Raw genomic sequence first — 23,946 nt, forward strand, 5'->3', positions numbered from 1 at the left:
GTACCACATACATAGAAAAAGCCGGAACTGGCGCTGTGGCTCCAATGGTAGAGTGCCAGCCTTGAACAAAAAGTGTCCAAGGACAGTGCCCAGGCCCTGAGTCCAAGCCCCAGAACTGGCAAAAATGTAATAGACACTTGAACCATACCCCAGTGAGGCATAGCTTCGTCTCTCAGAAGCTGTTTGTGTCACCTGCCTCTTTTTTTGGTGGGTCATGGGGCTTGAACTTGACCTGTCGCTGTCCCTGAGTTCTTCAGCTCAAGGCTTCCACCCTACCCTTGAGCCAAGCCCCACTTTGCATTTTCTAGAGGTTAATTGGAGAGAAGAGTCTCAGGTCCTTTTGTGCCTGGGCTGGCTTTGTACCTTGATGTTCAGATCTCAGTCTCCTGAGTAGCTAGGATTACAGGCGTGAACCACTGCGTCCGGCTACGTCTTTTTTTTTTTTTTTTAAATTGAGCTGCAGGAGTGCTCCATTTTGGACAAAGCAAAATTGAGTCAGTTATGTGTGGTAAATATTTGGCTATGGATTTCTCTTCACACAAAACTTACATTTTTACCATGTTTCCCAGCATCTTTTTCATCAGGCCCTGGAGTCCATTCTGAAGGGCCTCTGTTCTTTTGCCTTGGTGGTTTCCAGGTTTTTGGTGTTTTTTGTTTTTTGTTTTTTTGCCAGTCCTGGGCTTGAGCTCAGGGCCTGAGCACTGTCCTTGGACTTTCTCAAGGCTAGAGCTGTACCACTTGAGCCTCAGCACCACTTCTGGCTTTTTTCTATGTATGTGGTACCCAGGAGTTGAACCTGGGTCTTCATGCATGCTAGGCAAGAACTCTACCACTGGGCCAAACTCCTGGCCCTCCAGTTTTTACTTTTTGGTTTATCTAAACATATTTTAAGCTATATCTCTCCACACAACCCCAAGTATATGAAATGGTGTAGTGTGTTCACCTGTCCCCGACTCCAAGCACTACTTTCTTGCTAGCCAATTTTGTGAGCTTAGCTCTCCTATTTTTATTCCTGGCGCTTCATGACTAGAAGGTAAAACAGGAACTGTTTTCTCACCGTTTTTCAAAACGTATCCTCCCTGTAGTAGCTTGGTTTTCTTTGGCATTGGGGCCATTTCTAAAAGTTTGGTAGCCTCTTCGAGAACTGTACACCTGTGCTCCTTTTCCCATGGTGACAGCCTTTGTCTAATGTTGACTCTTGTGTCCCAGGTCTGCAAGTTTCTGATGTCATTCTTGGAACCATAATTAGCCTCTTCTCCCCCAACCAATGGTTGTGTGAACATAAGAAATCTCTCAAATTTCATGCAGTTTTGTCCCCAATATCTTGCTGGATTTTTCTATCCAGTGAGGTAGTGAGGTTTAGCCATGAGTTTGTATAGAACCTTGCAGGCCCAAATTGTGGGGGCCCCTCCCTCACCCATTCCCATGGGTGTCTGGATAGCGCAGTCTCTGGGCCTGCCTCTGCGGGATCCCTGTGGTCATGGCTTCCTGTGATCTACCCATGGGTTCTCTCTCTCTTTCCCCCCCCCCCGGGGCTTGAACTTGGGGCCTTTCCTCAAGGCTAGCGCTCTGCCACTTGAAGCATAGCACCATGTCTGCCTTTTTCTATGTATGTGGGACTGGGGATTCGAACCTGGGACTCCATACATGTTAGGCAAAGCACTCTACCACCAGGCTAAACTCCTGGCCCACCACGGGTTCTCTTTTAAATCCATTTCCTTTGAACCTAGATGTCAGCGAATGCTCTTCCCTCGCTGGCTGGATCGCATTAACGGACCTTTCAGAATGCCCCAGATCTTCCTGGGGCTCTGCCCCCCTAACTCTGAAGTGCCTGCAGCATGGCTTCCTCACATCTGTGTGGGGTGCAGAGGTTCTGGGGTGAGCATTGAGGTTTTGGTTTCTGTCTTGTTGAAAGCCCTGTGCACTTAGTTAATAGGTTTGCAAATATTGGCCCATCTTGGTATTTGTCATTCTAATGTCTTGATTAGGCTAGTGAGGCTGTAGGGTCTTTAAAAATCAGATTTTATGTGAATCAGTCGGTAGGTTTTTTTGGTTTTTGTTTTTGCCATTCCTAGGGCTTGAGCTCAGGGCCTGAGCACTGTCCTTGAGCTTTCTCAAGGCTAGAGCTCTACCACGTGAGCCACAGCACCACTTCTGGCTTTTTCTATGTATGTGATACTGAGGAATTGAACCTGGGTCTTCGTGCACGCTAGGCAGGCACTCTACCACTAGGCCACACTCCTGGCCTTAGTCTGTAGGTTTCTTAAAGTCAAATTTGACATGAATCATGCTTTAGTTTTTTTTCCTGTGTGTGTGTGTGTGTGTAGCTTGGATGACATTATGCTGGTGAAGTGAGGGCAGGATGGCCATCCCCCCATGTCCCCAGCCTCAGCGAGGGCACAAATGTACCCACAGATGAGTTAATAAAAACCATTGTGCTTTAATAAATAACATGATTCCTTATGTACAGTTCCTTTCCGTGTGTCCAGGGCGAGGGTGGGGTGACTGGCAGACGGGGACTCCTGAGACTGTCACCAGGGTCCCAGTAGGGCAGACCGAGTCCATTCCCTGAGGGCACCCTCCCCTAAGCTCCTGGGGGACAGCATGACGGGAGCAGGAGGCCCCTGGCACTCCAGAATCCAGCTGGCTCAGGGCTGTGGCCGGCGGGTGAGACGCATTTCCTCCCGGCATGGCAGGGCCTTGGCTTGAGTACAGCGCCGTTCACATAGCTTGAGCAGCTCCGAGAATATGAAGACAGACGAGGCCAAGCCAGTTAAGAGCAGCAGATCTGCCAAGGAGAGAAGCGGGTCAGAGGGCTCCGGCCACCTGCTGCAGCCAGCTCCATGGCCAGTTCCACCGCCCGCTCCACCACCGCCAGCTCCACCACCAGCTCCACCACTGCAGTCACTTGGGGTGAATTCCAGCTTCCCCTGAGGGGGCATCTACTACACATCTGGGGTTGGGGGTCCCTTGCGGGGATGCTGGTTTTGAGGTCATCTGGGAGAGGTGGCCTGACAGCCCACCCCAGGACGTCTGCACGTGGGGCTGGCCCACCCCGCCTGCCCCCGGGCTCCACATCAGGCAGTGTCTGTACTTGGGCTCTGTGGGGAGTTCCGGTCACTTCCTCATGTCTCTAGCCAGGACTGCACCAGCCCCTTCCTGGCCTTTCTATCCCCTCTGTCCACGGGCTCAGCTGAGTCTGCAGCTCCCTCCCTCTCCAGCCCTGCCGGTGTGTCGTGGCCTGCAGCTCTGCCCAGCGGCAGGGAGCACATAGGCCTGGTGGCAGTGAGGGCTCGGCCCACACTCACCGAGCGCGCCCAGGCCCTCCGTCTGGAACACCTTCTGCAGGGGAGGGACGTAGATCACGGCCAGCTGCCCCAGCACCGAGCCCAGCACCGAGTAGACGAACATGTGGTTCCGGAGGAAGCCGAGCTCAGAAATCAGCTTGGTCTGCGGGAGGAGGTGGGAGGCTGGGTAGGCGATGCTGGAGCGCCCTCCACCCCTAGGGGGGCACCTGGGGCACGAGGAGCCCCGTGGGGCCGTGTGTCCCTGCCCCGAGCCACCCCACGACTGCCTGGACAGGCAGGAGGCACTGTGGAGTGGAGGCGGTGGGGGTTTGGGGCTGGAAGATGCCCCTGGGCAGATGATGGAGGGCAGGTCCCCCGCTCCAGCCAGCTTTAGCAGAGAGGTCGTGGAACAGGCGTGGCCAAGCGTGGGTATGGCAGGCAGTGACCGCAGCCCCGCTCACCTGAGACCGGCAGCTCAGGGCATTGAAGAGATCGAAGAACACAAAGCAGGTGAAGGTCATGGTGGTGGTACGTGGGGTGCTGGCCTTGTCCTCAGGAATCTGGAAGACACGTGGGGGGCAGCTGTCGTGGACAGGAGACCACAGGACCCTGTCCTGCTCTGGGTCAGAGCCCCCAAGCTGGCTATTCCAGGGGGTAGTGCCCCCCTCAGCCCACATCGCAGAACCATCCAGAACACTGGGCTCCTAAGAGGGGCCCCGCTGGGATGCTGGGCACGAGGACAGTCGCCTTGGGGAGGAAGATTCTGGGCTATTCTGGCCTCCAGCTCCTGGCCTGATTGGGTCCTGCCTGTCCCACGGGGCTCAGGTGTCAGGGAGGTTTTCACACCCAAGCTGTAGCCCCTGGAGTGCGAGTTGAAAACTGAAGGCAAGGTCTGGGGCACGGCGGTGTGGGGTCCTGCATTGCTCACCAGGGGCCCTACCCTGAGGACGGCTGGGTTGGCCCCGGCACAAGGCTGGCACCAGGCTGGAGCACCTCTGCCTGCTTCCTCCAGCACCTGCACAGCTTGGCAGAGCTTTCCTGACCCTGCAGGCCACCCCAGAGGCCGATGTATGACTGGAACCCCGCTGTGTCCTGTCTGTCCCCTAGACCCTTCCCCATCCTCTCCTGGGAACACACAGAGCTCACAGGACAAGCGGGGACAGCGCCCTGTCTCTGCTGGCCCCCGGGAGGTGCGGCTCACCTCCTTCCAGAAGATAAAGAGGGTTCCACTGATGATGATGGCTGCCGACATGAGGACCCTCAGAACCAGGCCCCGGCTCAGGATCGTGTCCTGGACGCTGCGTGGTGGCTGGCCCAGGGTGTCTCTGTCAACAGGCTCTACCCCCAGGCTGTCCAGAGACCAACGACACGTGGAAATGAGCCAGGACTAAAGGAACCCCCTCCCCAGTGGCCTGCACCCCTCCCTTCCACCTGTCCATGGCCTGCAAGTCAAGGTCACCTGCACGTCTTTCCTAAGACTCTGTCACTTTCTGTCACCAGAGGGGGCTGAGAGGGAGGCCCGGTTTCATGGCCTAGAGAATACCCACCACCTCTGCCTTCTGCAGGGCTCTGCGGGGCACCTCAGGGATGGGGAGCCTGAGGCTTTGGGTTCAAGCCCCAGTACTGGGGGGTGCTCGTGCCCCCCACCTCCATCCATCCTCAGATCCCCTCTGGGGGGGCTTCCGGAGGCAGCGATGGACTGCCAGGTCGAGGCATGCGGGGGGGGGGGGCTTCCGGAGGCAGCGATGGACTGCCAGGTCGAGGCATGCGGGGGGGGGGGGGCTTCCGGAGGCAGCGATGGACTGCCCGGTCGAGGCATGCATTCTAGGCCGAGGCAGCTGGGAGTTCCTGCTGCTTCCTCCCCTGCAGCCCCCAAAGTGTGGCTTCAGCTTCAGCGCGCGGGCGGCCTCGCCCCTGCCTGTGCGCCTCACCTCTGCGCGGGCGGCCCGTCCATGATAATGTTCACCCACAGGATCTGCATGGCGTTGAGGGGGCTGGGCAGGTCGCACACGGTGGACAGGGCGATGAGGCTCAAGGCCGAGATGCTCCTGCCGGCACGAGGGCAGACGGGCACAGGGCGTCAGTACCGCCCGCCTCCCCTGCCACGGGCCCCGCCTCCGCTGCCACTCACGTGCTCAGCTGGAAGCGGACAAAGTTCTTGATGTTGTGGAAAATCCCCTTTCCTTCCTCCACAGCGTCCCTGCGAGACGGCAGGGTGACAGGCCTGAGCACAGGGGGCCGACCCCATGAGGGCGCTCCCGGGCCCACGTCCACCAAGGAAGGCCACGTCACCCTGCCTGTGCCCAGCAGGCCCCCGGGGGACCGCCAGGGACACCTCCCCTGCACCCCAGCCCTGGCCAGGAGCCAAGCGTGACTGACGGATGGCGCCTGCGTGACGGGGCTGGAGCTGGGGAGGCGCCCCCGCCCCCACCGCTCACATGATGGCCGAGAAGTCGTCGTCCACCAGCACCATGTCGGCCGCCTCCTTGCTGACATCCGTCCCTGTCTGCCCCATGGCGATCCCAATGTCTGCCGACTTCAAAGCCACTGCATCGTTCACGCCGTCCCCAGTCATGGCCACCACGGCCCCGGACTCCTGCAGGGCCTGTGGGGAGGACAGGACAGGCTGTGGAGGCCCTGGGTGGGAGGGGCCCCTTCTAGACCCTTCCCTCACACCTCACCGCCCCTTCTGATGCCTGGATGGCTGCCTGCCTGGCCACACCCTGGAGCCCTCAGACTCAGTGTTTCCGTCTGCAACGTGGGAGCCATCTCACGAGCCCAGACAGCGAGGGTCACCATTGTCCAGCAGCGCCCCACAGGGGTTTGGGAACTGGTGTTTTCCTCCAGGAACAACTCGCATAGAAATTTAAGTAATATCAACAAACCAAAACAAAAGCCAGCCCCACAAAGAACAAAACCCAATACCGACGTCCGTAGGAACACATCTGAAATATGAGAGAAAACCACAGGCTTTTTTTTTTTGGTGGTAGTGGGATTTGAACTCAGGCCCTTGTACTTGCTGGATAAGTGCTCTACTGCTGAGCTGATAGGTGTGCATTATCACACTCAGCTTTTTTCCTTTTTTTTTTTGCTGCCAGTCCTGGGCTTGAGCTCAGGGCCTGAGCACTGTCCTTGGGCTTTCTCAAGGCTAGAACTGTACCACTTGCGCCTCAGCACCACTTCTGACTTTTTTCTATGTGTTACTGAGGAATCGAACCTGGGTCTTCGTACATGCTTGGCAAGCACTCTACCACTAGGCCACACTCCCGGCCCACACTCAGCTTTTCAATGGTTGAGATCGGGTCTTCTCAGCTCGCCTGACCCACCAGAGAGGACATTTCCCAGCACTCCCTGGGGCTAACGTGGCAGGGTGGCCCACACGTCACCCATCCACCCAGACTGCCACCTGAAGGCCCGGCGGGCTCGGGCCAGGCGTACCTTTATGATTTTGACCTTGTGCTTGGGGCTGGTCCTGTAGAACACAGACACCTGGTGCGGCAGAGTGACACGTCAGTGGAGGTGGCGCCAGGTGTCCGCCCTCTCCCCCACCCCACAAGACCCAGGACAAGCCACCTGCTCCAGGTGGGCGGCCAGTGCGCCCTGCTCAGCGCCCTCCACCTCCTCCCCAGACATGGCCTGCAGCTGCCCGTCACACAGACCGATGTTTCTTCCTGCCGGAGAACGGGTGCTGAGGTGGCCCCAAGACCCTCAGTCCCCGTCCTTCTCCCCATCCCTCCACCCCCGTGCCCATCTCCGGCGTCTTCTCAGGGCCTCGGCCGGGCGGGAGTGCTGCTGACCAGCTTGGCGAAGGAGGTGGGTCCCCGGCCCTCAGCCTGTTACCTATGGCCAAGGCCGTCTCCAGAGCATCTCCCGTTACCATCTTCACCGCCACGCCCGCGGCCGACAGCAGCTGGATGGCCTCCTTCACACCTGGCCTTGGTGGGTCGATGATCCCAGCCAGACCCAGGAATGTCAGCCGCCCCAGCTCGGGCCCAGAGGCCAGGGCGAGCACTGCAGGAGACGGAGACGCGAGGAGCGGTCGCTGGAGGCTGAATGGCCGCATCTGGTCCCTACCCCCCCCCCCCGCCCTGTGGCCCTGATCCTGTCTGAAAGTGGCGGTGGGGAAGGGGCACAGGGCTGGCCACGGATGGACTGGAGCCAGAGCCACCAACATGCACTCCATCAAGGAGACTGGGGCATTCGTGGCCATTCTGATTCTTGCTTCAAGTCTGCTTCTGTCAGCGCCAGGCCTGGGGCAGCAGTAACTGACCACCGAGGAAACTTCAAGAATCCGTCGGCTACCCCACCTTGCCGGTCCCCTGCTTTAGTGGGGACCAAGTGACCTGAGAGGTGATGAAAGTCCTGCCCCACTAGGACACTGGGTGGACACGGTGGGGAGTCCCAGCAGCACCCTTTCTGGCACAGGGTGCTGTCAGATCCTCTATGCCATGCAGGCAAGGAACCAGAGGGTGAGCCCAGCCCCCCGCCCCCATGACAGGGCGACAGACGTCATGTGACAGCCATCGTCTCACATGCCCACGGGAAAGGCGAGGGCTGTGGGCAGAAAGCAGGAAATGGATGCAAACCATTTTCCTGGGCCAGAAAGCTCGGCCAGGAGCTGTCCCTCTCCTCCCACGGGTAAGCCACGCCTGGGCGGGCGTGTGCCATCTCTGTCCTGAGGGTGAGTTCACCACCGCCAGTGCTCTGTGCCCGTGGGCACCGGGCTGGCACAGGTACTGACCCCGCAGGCCCAGCGACCCCATCCTCTTTTCCTCCTGCAGCCAGAATGCCTTCTGCTGGGGCGTCAGAGGCAGGGAGATGCCCCCGTGGTTGTAGAGGCCACAGCACCGAATCACCTCCTCAAAGGCCCCCTTCATGAAGTACACGTCGTCCCCGTCCTTGCAGAAGACGAGGAAAATTCCGTGGTCACGGGTAACCTCTGCAGTGACCACCATGGCCCTGGAAATGGCGCGGATCCCCAGAAGACACTCGGGGCTTCCCCTGGGAAGTGTGTGTGTGTGTGTGTGTGTTGGGGTCCGGGGCTTGAACTCAGGAGCCGGGTGTTTAGCTTTTTCACTCAAGGCTGGTGCTCTACCACTTGAGCCACAGCACCACTTCTGGCTTTTTCTGTGTATATGGTACCGAGGAGTCGAACCTGGGTCTTCGTGCGTGCTAGGTGAGCACTCTACCACTAGGCCAGGCCCCCTTCCTGAGAATTTCTGATACAGGAGGGAGATGGGGTTCTGGCCTGAGGCTCTATTTCTACCCAGGTGTCTGGGCCCCTTGAGAGCCCCTGGAGAGCAGGACACCAGTCCCCGCTGTCCACTGCCCCCCCCCGAGTCTGGGGGCTCACAGAACCCCGGCACAGGGTGCCCCTCTGTGTCTGTGTGTACACGCACCTCGCTCTTTAGGCTGCATCTCACCGCCATCCACTTCTGCTCAGAACTGAAGGGAATCTCTTCCCTTCGGATGTACAGGTCTTTGACGTGACCCAAGTCCATCTAGGACAAAAGATGGAGTCGCCCGAGGCCCATGCGGCAGGAGGGGGGGTTGTGCCAATTTTCTATCACAAAAACCACCTCACAGGTGAGAAACTGGAGTTTAGAGGCCCGGGGCCTGGGTGAGAGGATGGAGGGGACCTGGCGGGGTCCCCGGGGGCTCCTGTCCGGCTCTGTCCCCCAGCGACAGCCAAGGCCCAGCTTCCATGTTTCTCTGGGCATCCTTTCCCCTGGGACTCCCCGAGACCACACAGCACCCCAGGCCTCCTAGCCCGCTTTCTGCCAGCGCCCAATGCCCTACCTTCATGGCCAGCGCCAGCAGGGCGCCCTCGGTGGGCTGTCCCATCACCCTGTTCTCCCCCAAGGCGGCGTTGTTGGCCACGCAGCCTGCCTGGAAGGAGTCACTTTCTGAGCAGCGGCTGAGACTCCCAGCCCACCAGGACAGTGCAGGTCAGCCCGGCTGGGCGAGTCCATGGGAACGTGAGGTGTGGGGCGGGTGGGACCTAACGAGTCCCTCTTGGGGAGGCCCTGTCCACCCTTGCACAGATGGGAACTGACAAGAAGGAATGAGCAGTCTACGGGGTGCGGTGGGGCTCCCTCACACCACCACGAGGAGATGGGGGCTCGTGCCCTCCAGGGGTGCCCTGCTCACCTCCACCAGCCGCCCCACAGAGACGTTGGCAAACTCCTTGAGTGCCTCCTTGGTTGGGAGAAGGCGCACGGTGCCTGTGCCATTGTACCCAACGCCACTGACCTGCAGGGCACAAAGACTCAGGTCAGAGGGGTCCCCAAAGGCTCGCCAGCGCGGGAACACGTCCCTCCAGGGACCCACAGTGCTGTGCTGTGGGGCTGGGCGGTGACGGCACACGCTGGGGGCCGGTCCCGCATCACAGGAGAGAAGGCTCCAGAACATGTTGGATGTGTATTTTCTCACAGAGCTGTGCACACACTGAGCCTCGCAGCCTGCAAAGCCCCTGTCCAGACGGCCCAGCTGCCTCCAGGCCAGGGAGCCATTGGCTAGCACAGGTCTACAGATACCCGCATCTAAAGCCGAGCGCAGGGGTCTGAGGCCCGTCATCCCAGCTACTCAGGAGGCTCAGATCCGAGGGTCACAGTTCAAGACCAGCTCAGGCAGGAGACTCTATGAGACGCATCTCCGATTAACTGCCCAAAAGCCAGAAGTGGAGACGTGGCTCAAGAGGTAGAGCTCTAGCTTGGAGCCAGTGCCCAGGCCCAGCGTTCAAGCCCCAGGGCTGACCAACCAAACAAAACAATAAAAAAGAAAGGGGCTCCCGAAATGGGCGGCTACCCCCGCTGCTGTAATGAAGCAAGGAGGCGGGTCCTACAGCCCATGGGCTCCTCCCGCCCTGTTCTAGAAGATTCCACGGGACCTCCCTCACAGGGAGGTCTCCCGCCTTGTGAGTGTGCAGGACTCACCTCGGCCAGCAGCCCATCGGAGGTGACCAGCTGCGTCACCGTCATTTCATTGGCTGTCAGTGTCCCTGTCTTGTCGGAGCAGATGACATTACAGCAACCTGGACAGGTGAGATACCCTGAGCTGCAACAGTGTCCAGTCCACGGGGCCCTCCCCCAGGCCCCCCCCCCAGCCTGCATCCAGTCCACGGGGCCCTCCCCGAGGCCCCCCAGCCTGTGTCCAGCCCTTAGGCTCCTCCCCCAGGCCCCCCCCAGCCTGCATCCAGTCCACCGGGCCCTTCCCCAGCGCCCCCCCAGCCTGCATCCAGTCCACGGGGCCCTCCCCCAGGCCCCCCCAGCCTGCGTCCAGCCCTTAGGCTCCTCCCCCAGGGCCCCCCCAGCCTGCATCCAGTCCACGGGCCCTCCCCGAGGCCCCCCAGCCTGTGTCCAGCCCTTAGGCTCCTCCCCCAGGCCCTCCCCCAGCCTGTGTCCAGCCCTTAGGCTCCTCCCCCAGGCCCCCCCCAGCCTGCATCCAGTCCACGGGGCCCTTCCCCAGGGCCCCCCCAGCCTGCATCCAGTCCACGGGGCCCTCCCCGAGGCCCCCCAGCCTGTGTCCAGCCCTTAGGCTCCTCCCCCAGGCCCCCCCAGCCTGCGTCCAGTCCACGGGGCCCTCCCCCAGGGCCCCCCCAGCCTGCATCCAGTCCACGGGGCCCTCCCCGAGGCCCCCCAGCCTGTGTCCAGCCCTTAGGCTCCTCCCCCAGGCCCTCCCCCAGCCTGTGTCCAGCCCTTAGGCTCCTCCCCCAGCCTGTGTCCAGCCCTTAGGCTCCTCCCCCAGGCCCTCCCCCAGCCTGTGTCCAGCCCTTGGGCTCCTCCCCCAGGCCCTCCCCCAGCCTGCGTCCAGCCCTTGGGCCCTCACCCAGGCCCTCCCCAGCCTGCGTCCAGCCCTTAGGCTCCTCCCCCAGGCCCTCCCCAGCCTGCGTCCAGCCCTTGGGCTCCTCCCCCAGGCCCTCCCCAGCCTGTGTCCAGCCCTTAGGCTCCTCCCCCAGGCCCTCCCCAGCCTGTGTCCAGCCCTTGGGCTCCTCCCCCAGGCCCTCCCCCAGCCTGCGTCCAGCCCTTGGGCTCCTCCCCCAGGCCCTCCCCCAGCCTGCGTCCAGCCCTTGGGCTCCTCCCCCAGGCCCTCCCCCAGCCTGTGTCCAGCCCTTGGGCCCTCACCCAGGGTCTCCACAATGGGAAGCTTCTTCACCATCACCCGCTTCTTGGCCATCCGAAGCACGCCCAGCACCAGCGTCACCGTGACGACGATGGGCAGACCCTCGGGAATGGCGGCCACAGCCAGGCTGGGTGGGAAAGTCAGCCAGGGTGAGCACCCCTTCAAGACGAATCCCACAGGCGTGCCCCTCCATTCTGTCCCCAGTCCTTGTTTCCTCCAGCAGCACGGCCCTGACCACTCCTCCTGCAAACCCTCTGGTCCTATTAAGCAATCAATCACACTTGGGTATGAATTAGTCCCTTGTCTCTGTGGCTAATCTTTCTTCTAATCTCTTCTTGTTTATTAGGGAGAGGAACTTGGGAGGAGGTGAAAGGCATTCCTTGGGAGGTGGAGACAGGAGGATTACTGCTAGAGGCCAGTTAGTGAGACCTCATTTCAACAAATAAGCAGGGCACGGTGGTGCATGCTTACAACTCTACTAAACGGAACACTACCATGCACTGGTGCCCTTCTTAACTGGGCACTGCCCAGTGTCCACTTAGAGCCATGTGAACAAAAGCAGCCCCCAGCAGGGCAAGGACTCCAGAGACCCAGTACTTCCCAAATACAAAGCTCAGGTTTTAAACACCAGCAATAAATTCCGATTTTAAAAAATGGAAACGGTTCAAACAAAACCTAATCCTCTCTGCTTCTCCTGTTTCTGCTCCCAGCACCGGGGCATCGGTGTCTGCCGAGGGATGAGGCAGATGAGGGAGCTCGGGTGAGCCCTGGCCCTCGCCAGCCGGGCACAGGGCAGGGGCTAGCCCATGTCGGTGACCAGCGGCCAGCCTGGCTCAGGATGCTGGCTTAGCCACGTCACACAGGGAGACCAAGACACCACAGTCGGGAAGCCACTGGGGTCTGGAAGCCACCATTCTTTGGTGACCCACTAAAGGAGGAAGCCAAAAATGTGAAAAAGAACAGATATCTTAGAATCTGAAGCTTTGAATCTAAGAAGATGGCACAAGATTAAGATATGAAGGACCACTCTAAGAATGGGGACAGGGTGGGTGGCTCAAGCCTGTAATCCCAGAGGGATGGAGATCTAGCCTGGGCCGGGAGGGAAACCTCCAAACCTAAGGAGATTCCACCTCAACAAACAAGTCAGGCATGGTGAGTCCAGCCTGTCATCCAGCTCCAAGACAGGCATAGGTAAAAGGATTGAGATCTAGGCTAGCTAGGGCAAAAATAACCAGTAAAAGGAAAAAGGGTTGAGAGTCTGGCTCAAGCGGTAAAGCACCTGTCTACTTTGTCCAAGAACTGCCTTCAATCCAGCACCACTACAAAAATAAAGTAAAATAAGAAAAACAAATCTAGACTCTAAGAAAGAGAGTAGATGAATGGTAGCCTGTCTGGAGACAATGTTCAGGACACTTATATAAACCAAGATTACTGAATCTGGCCAAGGGGTGGTACCTGGTTTCCATGGTGATGGCCAGACAGCCTCCTTGGTTTTATGGCTGAAGTAGGCAAATATTTGCCGAGGGTTAGGATGGTCCCCCACCCCACAGGGAAAGGAGTTGGGAGGGTGCCTGTTCATAATAATGAAGAATTAACCCACAAGTAATCAAGATTAGAAGGGACCAGGAGAGGCTAATTCTTTATCCCTCTAAATCCATTCACTCACCATTAGGAATCAGGGGAAAGGCTGTTTGTTTGTCTTGCTAGCCCTGGAGTTTGCACTCTGGGCCTGAGTATTTTTTTTTGGTCAGTTGTGGGACTTGAACTCTGGGCCTGGGTGCTGTCCCTGAGCTCTTCAGCTCAAGGCTGCCACCCTACTCCTTGAGCCACAGCGCCACTTCCACTTCTTTTCTGGTGGTTAATTAGAGATAAGAGGCTCACAGACTTTAGTGTCCTGGCTGGCTTTGAACCGGGATCCTTAGATTTCAGCCTCCTGAGTAGCTAGGATTATAGGCTCCCTGAGCTTTTTGTGCTCAAGGCTAGCGCTCTATCACCTGAGCGACTTCCGACTTGTTATGGGGAATTGGGGATATGAGGCTCACAGTCTTTCCTGCCTGGACTGACTTTGAACTGAGAGCCTCAGAGCTCAGCCACCTGAGTAGCCAGGATTATAGGCACGAGTCTCCAGTGCCAGGCTCACGGTGTTGGTTTTTAAAGGACAGCTGTCCTCTGTGACAGGGACACCTGGAAACCTGAGACATGGCTGGTTCCCAGCAGGGCTGAATTCTCCACCAGCTGAGGTCGCAAGAAAATTCAGACACAATGGCCCACAGCCCTGGGGTGGGCTGGAAATGTTTAACAGCAGCTCTGGACTCCTTCCTGGGAGGTTTTCGGGCATGCTGTCACCTGCCTCTACATCTTTGTGGTGGAGCACAATGCTGGGGTGTCACAACCCCCGGCTACAGCTGCTTCCCCTGAGGAGGTCAGTTGGTCAGTCAGCTTGCACTCCGAGTCCACAGCACAAGTCACCCACTGCCTCCTTCCTGCTGCTCCCTCCTCTCGCCTCCTCTCCTGTAGCAAGCTGGGGCCTGGACCCCAAACCTTTTCCCTGTGCCTCTCCTGGCCAAAGCTTCGAGATCGGGGGAGAGGTGTGGACAACGGGCCTCACTTCCAGGTCAATCCCACCTCAGAGCCTTTGCACCTGCCATCCCCGTCCTGGCACACCTCTGCTCCCCTGTTCCCTGCTACCTTCTCGCCTCTCGGCTCCAACTATGCATAGGAAGGTGCCTGTCCACGTTTGACTGGGCTGAGACGCCCGGGAGAGTGGTGGAGGCGGCTTCTGGTGAGCCGGTGGCAACCTGTGCTGTGGTGACCCAGTCCCTAGGCTGGGGCCCCGGGTAGGATTAAAGGGAAAGAAGCCTTCCCTCCATAGCCCGCAGCTCCGAGGATGTCGCTGCCCTGCTCCCCCTCGCCATGAGCCCAGGAGATCTCTGCTCCCTTCAGTGCTCTTCTCCGGTGCTCTGCCCTGGCGGGGACAGAGCTGAAGCCTGGGCTGCTGCCTCTGGGGTCCGGGCAGGGCCCTGGCTGGGGTGTGGAGCTCTCTGTCATGGCGGGGCGGTCTCACCTGACCCCGATGGTGAACATGCTGAGCAGCGGCTTGCCCTGCGCCCAGCCCAGGAGCATGAGGAGGCCTGGAGAGAGAAAACGCCATTGGTGTGCGCCCCAGTGTGCCCTAAGTTCCCTGGGCGCCATATGCAGCCTGACTGCCTGGGGGGGGGGGACGTTCTCAGAGCAGGGGACAGCCACCCGAGGTGCACAGGAGGGGCCCTCCCCCTCCCCTCCTCCTGCCAAGCGCTGCCCACCCGACCTGGTGCTAAGCAAGTGCTCTTCCACTTGGGCTCTCCACTCTGAGGGCCGGTGCCAGTTCTCCCAGCCTCTTGCTCCCAGTCTCCTCCCAAGCCCCGTGGCCCCGTGGTGGCATTGCTCCAGGGGCTGCTAAGCTCCTGGCTTGCTGTTTTAAATGGCTCCCTGCCCTCTGTCCTCCTCTCTGCCTGTGTTGTCCTGGAACCGGGATGGGAATAGGTTTTCCTGCCCCCTGGTCCCCACAGCTTGAGGAATCTGTGCAAAGACCCCTCTTCCCTCTATAGGGCTGCTGGGGTCCAGTGTTCACTACTGACAACAACACACCAGCCGCCCCCAGCCTCTGCAGCTGCCCTCCAGTGACAGTGGCTGCCACAGAGATGAAAGAGCCACGAAGCCAGCACTCTGTTGTAGGACTGTCCTTCCATCATCTGCCCTGAGGCCTTGGGGCTGCCAGAGGGACTGTGCTATGGCCAATGTTCTGGTGCCTACTTGAGACCCTAAGACAAATAGAAGTAAATCTCCTCCTCCTCCTCCTCCTCCTCCTCCTCCTCCTCCTCCTCCTCCTCCTCCTTCTCCCTCTTCTTTCTCCACCCCCACCAGTCAGTTATGTGATAGTGGGCAAGCTGCCTGATTTCTCTGGGTCCCAGCGTCTGCATCTGTGACACATTTCCCGGGCAGAGCTGTTGAACTGCTGTTGGCTCCCGAGCCCAGTGTAGCCGCCAGCAGAGACTTGCTGCATCTCTCACTGCATGGCATGGAGCGAGCTCTGGGTCAGGTGCCCACTGATCTCCAGGCTGGGAGGGAAGCACCCGGGTCAATGCTGGAGCTAGAGAGCAGGGAGGAGCTGGCAACCGAACCGGGCCAGCCCCACGGGGACGTCGAGGCAGAGGGCTTAAAGTCAGGGTTCTGTGCAGTGTGTTCTAAAGGCTTAGGCGCATTGAACTATGACTGTGTACGCAGAGCCACATTTCCCAGTCTCCTTTGCAGTCATGGAAGTCATGTGACGTCATTCTGGCCAATAGAAACGGCAGAAGTGATGACTCCACTTCTGGGTGCTTCCCCCAAAGCATGCGTGTTCTTTCTTTCCCCACCTGCGAGTGGAGTAGAGCTACGGCCTCCATGGATGGAAGGAGAAGAGTAACAGGGCAGGACCTGGGCCCAAAGCAGCATTTGAATGGGAGCCATCAAGAGTGCTCTGGACCAGAACACGCCCGCCGTACGGGCAGGAGCCAGGCGTCCTCCTGGTAAGCCAGGGCAGTGTGGGCCAGCACAGACCCAGGCCCCGTGTCTGACCCTATCTCTGCCCAGTGGAGCTGGGAGGGCCCGAGTAATGGCCCTTATTGTGACAGCTGCCCTAGGGTGGCTCCCTTGCTGCACTCACCAATGATGCCAAAGGAGAAGAGGGTCAGCTGCTTGCCCAGCTTGTCCATGCTCTTCTGCAAAGGAGTCTTGGGTGTCTGCAAGGAGAGATGAGGTGAGACCCGGGCAGCATGCCCCCTGCCTCTGCCTGGCTCTTTTCCAGACAGATGCCCCTTACTGTCTGTCCTCTAGCCCACTCTGTGTGGTCATGGCTATACAGGCACAAACTCATTCCCTCTGCCCTTACACTCTGTGCACGCTTCGATCAAATGCTAACCCCTCGAGGAGCATCCTGGCACATGCTTTAAGTTGGAAACAAAGGTTAAAATGGATGACACATTAGCCTCGTTCCCTGTATCCTGGGGGAGACAGGGTTGTGCAGCTAGTCTAGAATTATCCCAAAGCCTGGCCTACGTCACCTTCATTTACCTCTTCTGCCTGCATCATCCTGAACACCTCTCCAAACTGAGACTTCTCCCCAGTGCCGATCACGACACCCTGCGTTCAGAAAAGAAAGGTATGAAAACAGGGATGGAAGGCGGCGCCCCGGGCCTGGGACCCCTGCTCACCTGGCCCTTCCCGCACTGCACCAGCGTTCCCATGAAGACAATGTTGTTCAGGGTGCTGAGACCGCCGCTGTCGGCCAGGGGGGCATCTGTCTTGCTGCATGGCTCAGCTTCCCCTGTGAAACTGGATTCGTCCACTAGCAGGTCTGTGACCTGGGGGAGCAAAGGAGAAAGCTGGGGTTTCCTTTTTTCCCAAGAGGATTGTGGCAGCCCAGAAGGGCACCCAGAGCCCTGGTGAGGGTTCCCAGTGGATCCAGAATCAAAATCGTGGCATCCAGGGACTGAGGGTCCCAGCAAAGGCCCTCTTGGAAAGCTGAGAAGTTGCTGGATGTTGGTGGCTCATGCTTGTAGTCTCACACCTGAGATCCGAGGATTGAAATTCAAAGCAGGAAAAAGCCCAAAAAGCTAGAATTGGAGCTGTGGCTCAGGCGGTAGAGTATCAGCCTTGAGTGGAAAAAGCTAAGACGCAGCGCCTAGTCAGGCTCCAGTACCAGCACCAAAAAAATAAAAAAAGCTTCCACACACTGGGTGGTGGAGGCCAAGACTGAAACCCCAGGGCACCCTGCTTCCATCAAGGAGGTGAGGCTGAGCTCCTACCACCCACTCGGCTGATCCAGCACTCTGCTTCCAGGAAGCCATTTTAACCCCTTGGAGTTATTACTTCCCACTTTACAGATGAAGAAACTGAGGCACAGAGTTGGAGGCCCCACAGGTTGGCATGGAGCCAGGGCTGAAACCAAGACTGATGTTCAGCTTCAGGACCCAGTCAGTCCCTGCCCCAGGGCAGCTTGTGCAGAGCGAGCAGGGCTTGGTTAGCTGCCCACCCCCAGATCCCGCCCCCCGCTGGAGAGCATGGGCAGAGCCACCTCTTGGCTGCACAGGGAGAAGCAGCTTGCTCTGCTTCCCTTGCAGCTCTGATGCTGGTTGACAGCTGCTGGTAGGATCCCTGCCAAGGATGGAGTCAGAAGCCCAGAACTGGCCCTGGGGGTGGGGAGACTCATCGAGGGAAGACCCACCTGCCCCAGGCCCTGCGCTGTCCCTGACCTGAAGGGGACGCTCACCTCCGTGAGTCGGATGTCCGCGGGGATCCGGTCTCCGATGGAGAGAGCCACCACATCTCCCGGAACCAGGTTTCTCGCCAGCATGCGCTGGAGTTTTCCGTCCCTGATGCTGTGGTGGGGAGGGCAGGAGTGAGGAGAGTAGAAATGCTCTCCTTTCCCAGGGCAGCCAACCCCTTCCACCGCCATAGGTTTATTATCCTTTCGTGTATTTATTTCGGTGGTACTGGGATTTGAACTCAAGGGTGCCTGAGCTGCAGGTGTTCTAATACTGGAGCCATGCTCCCATCGCTGTGATTACTTCCTGTGCAGCTTGTGGGAGACCCTGAGTCTCATCCAAGAGGGGAGCTGCTGTGCTTTGCCCTACCTATAAACAGGCTGGACCAGCTTTCTGGAAGCTTCTGCGGGTCTGCCAGTGGTTCTAGGCAGAATTACAGAGGAGCAGTGCTCCTGTGCTTAGAGAATGTACCACTTAGGGGTGTGTGTGTGTGTGTGTGTGTGTGTGTGTGTGTGTGTGTGTGTGTGTGTGTGAGAGAGAGAGAGAGAGAGAGAGACAGAGAGAGAGAGACAGAGAGAGACAGAGAGAGACAGAGAGACAGAGAGACAGAGAGACAGAGAGAGAGAGACAGAGAGAGACAGAGCACTGGCTTGGGCATGGGGGAGGCAGAGTGCCATGAGGGGTGATCTCGTCTGAGGGGCTGTGACCTCCTTTGCAGGTAATAGCTACAGCCCAGACAGCAGCTGCCCCCTGGGGCCCAGGCACCAGGCACTCATTCATCCGTGGCCCTGCAGGCACCTCCAGGGGTCCCCAGCTTCCCTCTCCCGCCAGGCAGCTAGAGGCTGGAGGCACAGGCGGGGAAGCTCTGGAGGCCCTGCAGAAGGCCTGGCCTGTCTCTCACCCCTCACCCCACCCCGCCTCCAGCACACCCTGTCCTTCAGAGCTCTTCTCTAAGAGCTTAGCAGATGAGCAGACTCCCTCCTTCCACTCCCTTGTGGAAGATTCTAGAAGAGTCCACACTTTCCCCACAGCGTGCCCCAGGGTGTGTCACATGGGGCTGAGATGGTCAGGGCCCTGCTCCTGCCTGTGACGGGCTGACACAACGAGGTGTCCCACTCCTAGCCTCCTGAGACACCAGCGGGGAGAAATGTGTCCTCCCTCTGCACACGCATGTGCACATACACCCCCCCCTCCCCCCGGTCAGGGCGGATCGTCTGAGAGATGGATGGACTTGTGTCACTGGCATTTTTGGAAGGATGTTTCTGGAATTTTCTATTGCACTGAACAGAAACACTCAGCCACCATCAGTGGATGCTTTCCTTTGTCTTTTTCCTTTCTCTACATCTTTGGTATAGGAGCTGAGTGACAGCTCCTAACGAATGGCAAAGGGTAGAGTCCAGGGGCAAGAGACTGGCAGGCTATTTAGCCAATGCCTGGAGACTAGCCTTCCCTTGATCCCACCCGTGTCCTGTGCTCTGCTGCCGGGGCCGTTAAGTCTGTGGTCATAGCCGCTTCTGAGTTCCCTCTTGGTAATCCAGTGAGCCCCCTGACCCTCTCCCCTTTGGGAAAACACTGCAGAGCCACTCCCACCATCCTCAGTCCCTGACTTAGACACTGATGTGGAAGCTGAGGCCCACACGGAAGGCCGCACAGCACAGGGCTGTCAAGGCGAAGGCCAGGCCTTCTAACTCCCCGTGAGATGTGGTTCTGAATGACACCACAAGGCTATGCTCTCCATCAAGCATTCGCCCAACAGCCCGCCGACTCCTCTGCTAAGCCAGAAAGTCCCCAGGGGTCTCGGGCGTACCAGTTACATTCTGGAGGCACCAGCTTGGTCAGCTCTTCCAGAGACTTCTCCGACCTGTACTCCTGGCAGGAAATACACCAGACATGCTGTTCAAAGGAGGGAACCCCGCAAGGCGCCCGCGATGCCCCTTCGCTCTGGCGGGGGGAGGGGGTCAGGAAATACATACCTGGACGAAAGCCACCGTGACCACAATGAGGACAGCCTGCGGGGAAGGGGGACATGAGCAGCGGGCCTGGCTGGGGAGGTCAGGACGCAGTTGCTACACTGCTACACAGAGGCTCAGCACTGGAGCTCCTTCTAGATTATTCTACCTGGACACACTTACATTTCGTGTGTGTGTGTGTGTGTGTGTGTGTGTGTGTTAGTCCTGGAATTTGAACTCAGGGCCTGGATGCTGTTCCTTAGCTTTTCTGTTCAAGGCATAGGTGCTCTACCACTTGAGCCACAGATTCACTTCTGGCTTTTTGCTGGTGAGTCAGAGACAGTCTCTTGTGGACTTTCCTGCCCTGGCTGGCTTTCAATGGTGAACCTGATATTTCAGCCTCTTGAGTAGCTGGAATTGCAGCTGTAACATCACCAGCGCCTGGCAAGCTGATTTTATCTTTCAAGTGTGCAGGGTTTATCTCTGGGCAATAGATGAAGGATGATTACTCTCTGTCACATGACCACACAGAGCCCAGGGTCCTCCCTTCCGTCCCAGGGGCAATGAGAAAAGGAATTTGTGGCCACATCTTCTGAGCAGACGTGGCCTCCCTGTCCACAGAGAGCCCCGTGGCCCCGGGAAGCCCAGCCTCTCACCATGGCGATACTGATGGCGTCCTCGTACTCCTTGGTGAGGACGCTCACGAGCGCGGAGCCCAGCAGCAGCAGGATGAGGGGGTTCTTGAACTGAAAGATGGAAGGAGGGCCTGTGGGGGGGCTGCGGGACTCTTCTTCATGCAATCCAGCGCTCAGCCCCTCCAGCAGCTCCTCAGCCATCATCTGACCCTCGGGCCTGGAGGGTACAGACTTGGTACCACCACCTTCTTCTTCTTTTGTGCTGATGCTGATACTTGAAACTCAAGGCCTAGACACTGTCCCTTAGCTGTCACTCACTCAGAGCTAGCACTCTTCCACTGGGGTGCGTAGCTCTCTGCCAGTTTGTTGGTACTTAACAAGAGTCTCCTGAGTGGTACTCGGTAGACACTTGGTTGAGCATGAACCGTACAACTTGTAGGAGGGGATGAGAGGGAAAACAGGAGAGAGTGAGGGAAGGGCAGACATTGCCCGGGAAGACACGTGCTCATATGTCAGGCGCCGGTGACTCATGCTGTCATCCGAGCTACCCAGGAGGCCGAGAGCTGAGGATCACGGCTTGAAGCCAGCTGGGGCAGAAAAGTCCCCATGAGACTCTTCTAGCCCATTAAGCACTCAAGAGAAAGAAAGAAATACCAGAAGCAGAGCTGTGGTTCAAAGTGGTAACGTGCTAGCCTTGAGTGAAAGAGCTCAGGAACAGTACCCAGGCCCATGGCTGAAAAAAAAATCAGTGTACTCATTACCTGACTTACGTAATGGCAACTCCTCTGCGCCTATGTATCTAGGTTTTGTTCTATTGCAAATCTCTGGTAGATACATAAGGCCATATAGAATGATGCTAAATGAAAAGACCTCCAGGATATAGAAACAAAAGCCATATAATGAGTGATTGTTGTCCTTAAAGTACTATGTTATCTCTCCTCTGTTTTGCTGTCCCTTGGTTACCTCATATTGTTACAGTATTTCACCTGGTTATCTGATATATTGTATATATGCTTATTTGGTTATTTGAAGTGGATAGGGAAGGGAGGAAAACAAGTTGAGGGGTGGGGTAGGGGGAAATGGGGACCAAGACATGAGAAAGGCTGTCAATGTATATGAAGTAATCCACCTTCTATCTGGTGAATATAATGTAACCCTTCTATTCATTACAATGAAAATATATGAAAACAATTAGGGTTTCACAGACTTTCCTTCCTCAGGCTGGTTTTGAACCTGCAGCCTCAGATCTGTTTCCTGAGATCTGATTGCAGTGTGAGGTGCCTGGCAGACTTAGTGCCCTCTTGTATGTAATTCTGCCATAGTCCACCAGCTGGTCTGCAGACTGCGCATGACCCCTGTCTTGAGGGGCCACGCCAGCCCTGGCACCCCAGCCCTCTAAGAGTCTAGTGCTACAGCTCATTACAACGTAGCTTCCAGGAAACATCTGGGCGAGCCAGAGCTATGAAGCTAGGAGCCAGCTCTGTGCCAAATGTGTCCAGGTGCAACACCTGCAGGGCCCTGAGAAGTGGTGGTGACTGGGGTGGGAGCCACACAGAGGACGGAGAGCCCAGTGTGTTCAGTCCATCACCTGGCCAATCACAGAGCCAGTAAGAAGCCTGAGAGTGGGGCTGGAGGAGACGGAAGGCTGGGGAATTAGGGCCTGGGTAACTTAGACCCCCAGGTGTCTGGGAAGCTGCCTGCTGGCTTGGCTTTTACAGCTGGCACGGATGAATCACAGGGTGCCAACTTTTAGACAGGTACTGGTAGCCAGAGCGATTTCTGCTTCTGCATTGTCTTTCCTTTTCCTACTGGCATCAGGCATTGGATTTGGGCACCATGCAGTTGGTGCCAGGCTGGCACTCGATGCTGATGGTGAAGGGGGCGGGGTTTCTGGAGCTAGCTGCCTGGCCCACTTCTCAGCATCACACATGAGTGCTGAGGGATGCGGGGGCCCCATTTTGGGTAAAACACACGAATGGCACAGGAATCGAAATTTGCGATAAACTGGGAACGCCTCCTCCTCTTGTTACCTATCTATTGCAGTACTTAGGGACATACTTGTACTTGAAAATCACTTCAGGCTGGGTGCCAGTGCCTCCCACCCGCCATCCCAGCTACTCAGGAGGCTGAGATCTGAGGATCGCACTTTGGAGCCAACCCAGACAGGAAAGCTCATGAGACTCTTCTTTCCAATTATCCATCCAGAGCAAAACAGAAATGGCGCTGTGGTTCAAGTGGCAGAACACCAGCCTTATGAATAAAAATGCTAAAGGTTAGGGCTTAGGCCTCGAGTTCAAGCTCAGTCTTGGCACGCACACACACATCCCCACACACACACGCACCCACTCACGCATACACACACACACACACAGAGAAATTGAGTCTTGCTTTTCTCTCCAAAATTCAAAGTGAGCTGCATAGCTTGTGTTTTTCTGCTGTGTCGGGAACCCTGGGGAATACGGCAGTATTTCTGCACTTCACTGTCCACCTCTGTAAGATGGTGATTTGGGGGAGTGTGGAGTCCAGGGATGAACTTGCTTACGAACTCACTCAGCGGGACACCTGGCACACACAGGCGGGTAAGTAATCTCAGAGTAATCACTGCTGTGCACGTCACGGCTGCCTGGTGGCTAGCCTTCTCTTCCTGCTCCTCCTGCTCGCTCAGGGCAGCCTGGAGCAGGTGGAGAGGGTCAGACAGCGTGCCCACTTCATATCCTACGAGCTTGAGGTCACCCTGGATCAATATTTAAAGACGCAATAGCTGTCCCGCCCTTCCTGGCCCATGCTGATGAGTGCGCAGGACTCCATGGTCTTACCTGATCTAGGTATTTCTTCCACACGGGCTCGGTGTTGTCAGCGATAAACTCATTCCAGCCGTGGACCAGCCTGCGCTGCGCCACCGCGAACTCCGACAGTCCATTGTCCAGGTCTACCTGGAAGGAGGCGGTGGTCTCACGTGAGTGTGCTCAGTCCAGCAAGGACCGAGGGCCCCCGTGGCAGGACCCACCCTGGGGCCATCTCCTGGGTCCACCGAGGACAGGGGCCTGTCCAAGTCCTTAGCAGATGGGGCAGAGAGAGAAGGAACACAGCCCCATGCCCGTTCTGTCCGACCCAGGACTGCCTGCAGGCACAGCATGGCAGAGGCATCTATAACGCTTGCTACTCAGGAGGCTGAGATTGTAGTTCCACGGGGGCAGGGAAGTCTGTGAGACTCTTACCTCCAACTAATCAGCAAAAATTGGACATCAAGACTTTCAGTTGCCTCAAGCAAAGAAGCTAAGCATGAACCCGAGGCCTTGAGTTACGCCACGGTAATCCCCATCCCTCCCCCAAAATCAGAAAAAAAAAAAAAGACGATAACAGAATCCACTACAACCATTCCATTGTGCATAGCTGATAGATGCCAGACCAAGCTCATTACATGACCTAAGTACCAGGAAGCTCAGCATTGGTAATAAGGAAAGAGAACTTGGCTGTCCTGGTTGTGACCTTCCATTTGAAAGGTCAATCAGAAAGATGGACTAAGAGTGAGATACTAATAAGTGGGACTGGAGACAGATTTTGAATTGTTTTCCAGAGAAAATGGCGGCCTTTCATGGGTAGATTTTTTTATTTGCTTTCATAAAGGTGATGGGTTCTGAGCACCTAACCAGTATGTTTGCTCGGTTCT

At 57.4% G+C, this 23,946-nt stretch overlaps 1 protein-coding gene across 1 annotated transcript in view; it reads right to left on the reverse strand.

The window, feature by feature from the left end:
- Positions 1-5,721: 5,721 nt before the first annotated feature.
- Positions 5,722-23,946, reverse strand: part of Atp2c2 (ATPase secretory pathway Ca2+ transporting 2) — a 28,106-nt gene continuing 9,881 nt past the window's right edge. Inside the window, exons 3-21 of the mRNA XM_090357203.1 lie at positions 23,093-23,209; positions 20,298-20,387; positions 19,666-19,701; positions 19,500-19,561; positions 17,698-17,806; positions 16,640-16,789; positions 16,500-16,568; positions 16,093-16,168; positions 14,473-14,539; positions 11,411-11,535; positions 10,223-10,320; positions 9,438-9,539; positions 9,087-9,176; positions 8,681-8,788; positions 8,029-8,185; positions 7,128-7,298; positions 6,861-6,958; positions 6,726-6,776; positions 5,722-5,892 (exon numbers count right to left, since the gene is read on the reverse strand). Of these exons, the coding sequence (XP_090213329.1) occupies positions 5,722-5,892; positions 6,726-6,776; positions 6,861-6,958; positions 7,128-7,298; positions 8,029-8,185; positions 8,681-8,788; positions 9,087-9,176; positions 9,438-9,539; positions 10,223-10,320; positions 11,411-11,535; positions 14,473-14,539; positions 16,093-16,168; positions 16,500-16,568; positions 16,640-16,789; positions 17,698-17,806; positions 19,500-19,561; positions 19,666-19,701; positions 20,298-20,387; positions 23,093-23,209 (1,947 nt within the window). The remainder of the gene's footprint in view (positions 5,893-6,725; positions 6,777-6,860; positions 6,959-7,127; positions 7,299-8,028; positions 8,186-8,680; positions 8,789-9,086; positions 9,177-9,437; positions 9,540-10,222; positions 10,321-11,410; positions 11,536-14,472; positions 14,540-16,092; positions 16,169-16,499; positions 16,569-16,639; positions 16,790-17,697; positions 17,807-19,499; positions 19,562-19,665; positions 19,702-20,297; positions 20,388-23,092; positions 23,210-23,946) is intronic.

Source organism: Megascapheus bottae, chromosome 24, assembly GCF_031878675.1.
Source record: "Megascapheus bottae isolate mThoBot1 chromosome 24, mThoBot2.hap1, whole genome shotgun sequence".
Classification (NCBI taxonomy): domain Eukaryota; kingdom Metazoa; phylum Chordata; class Mammalia; order Rodentia; family Geomyidae; genus Megascapheus; species Megascapheus bottae.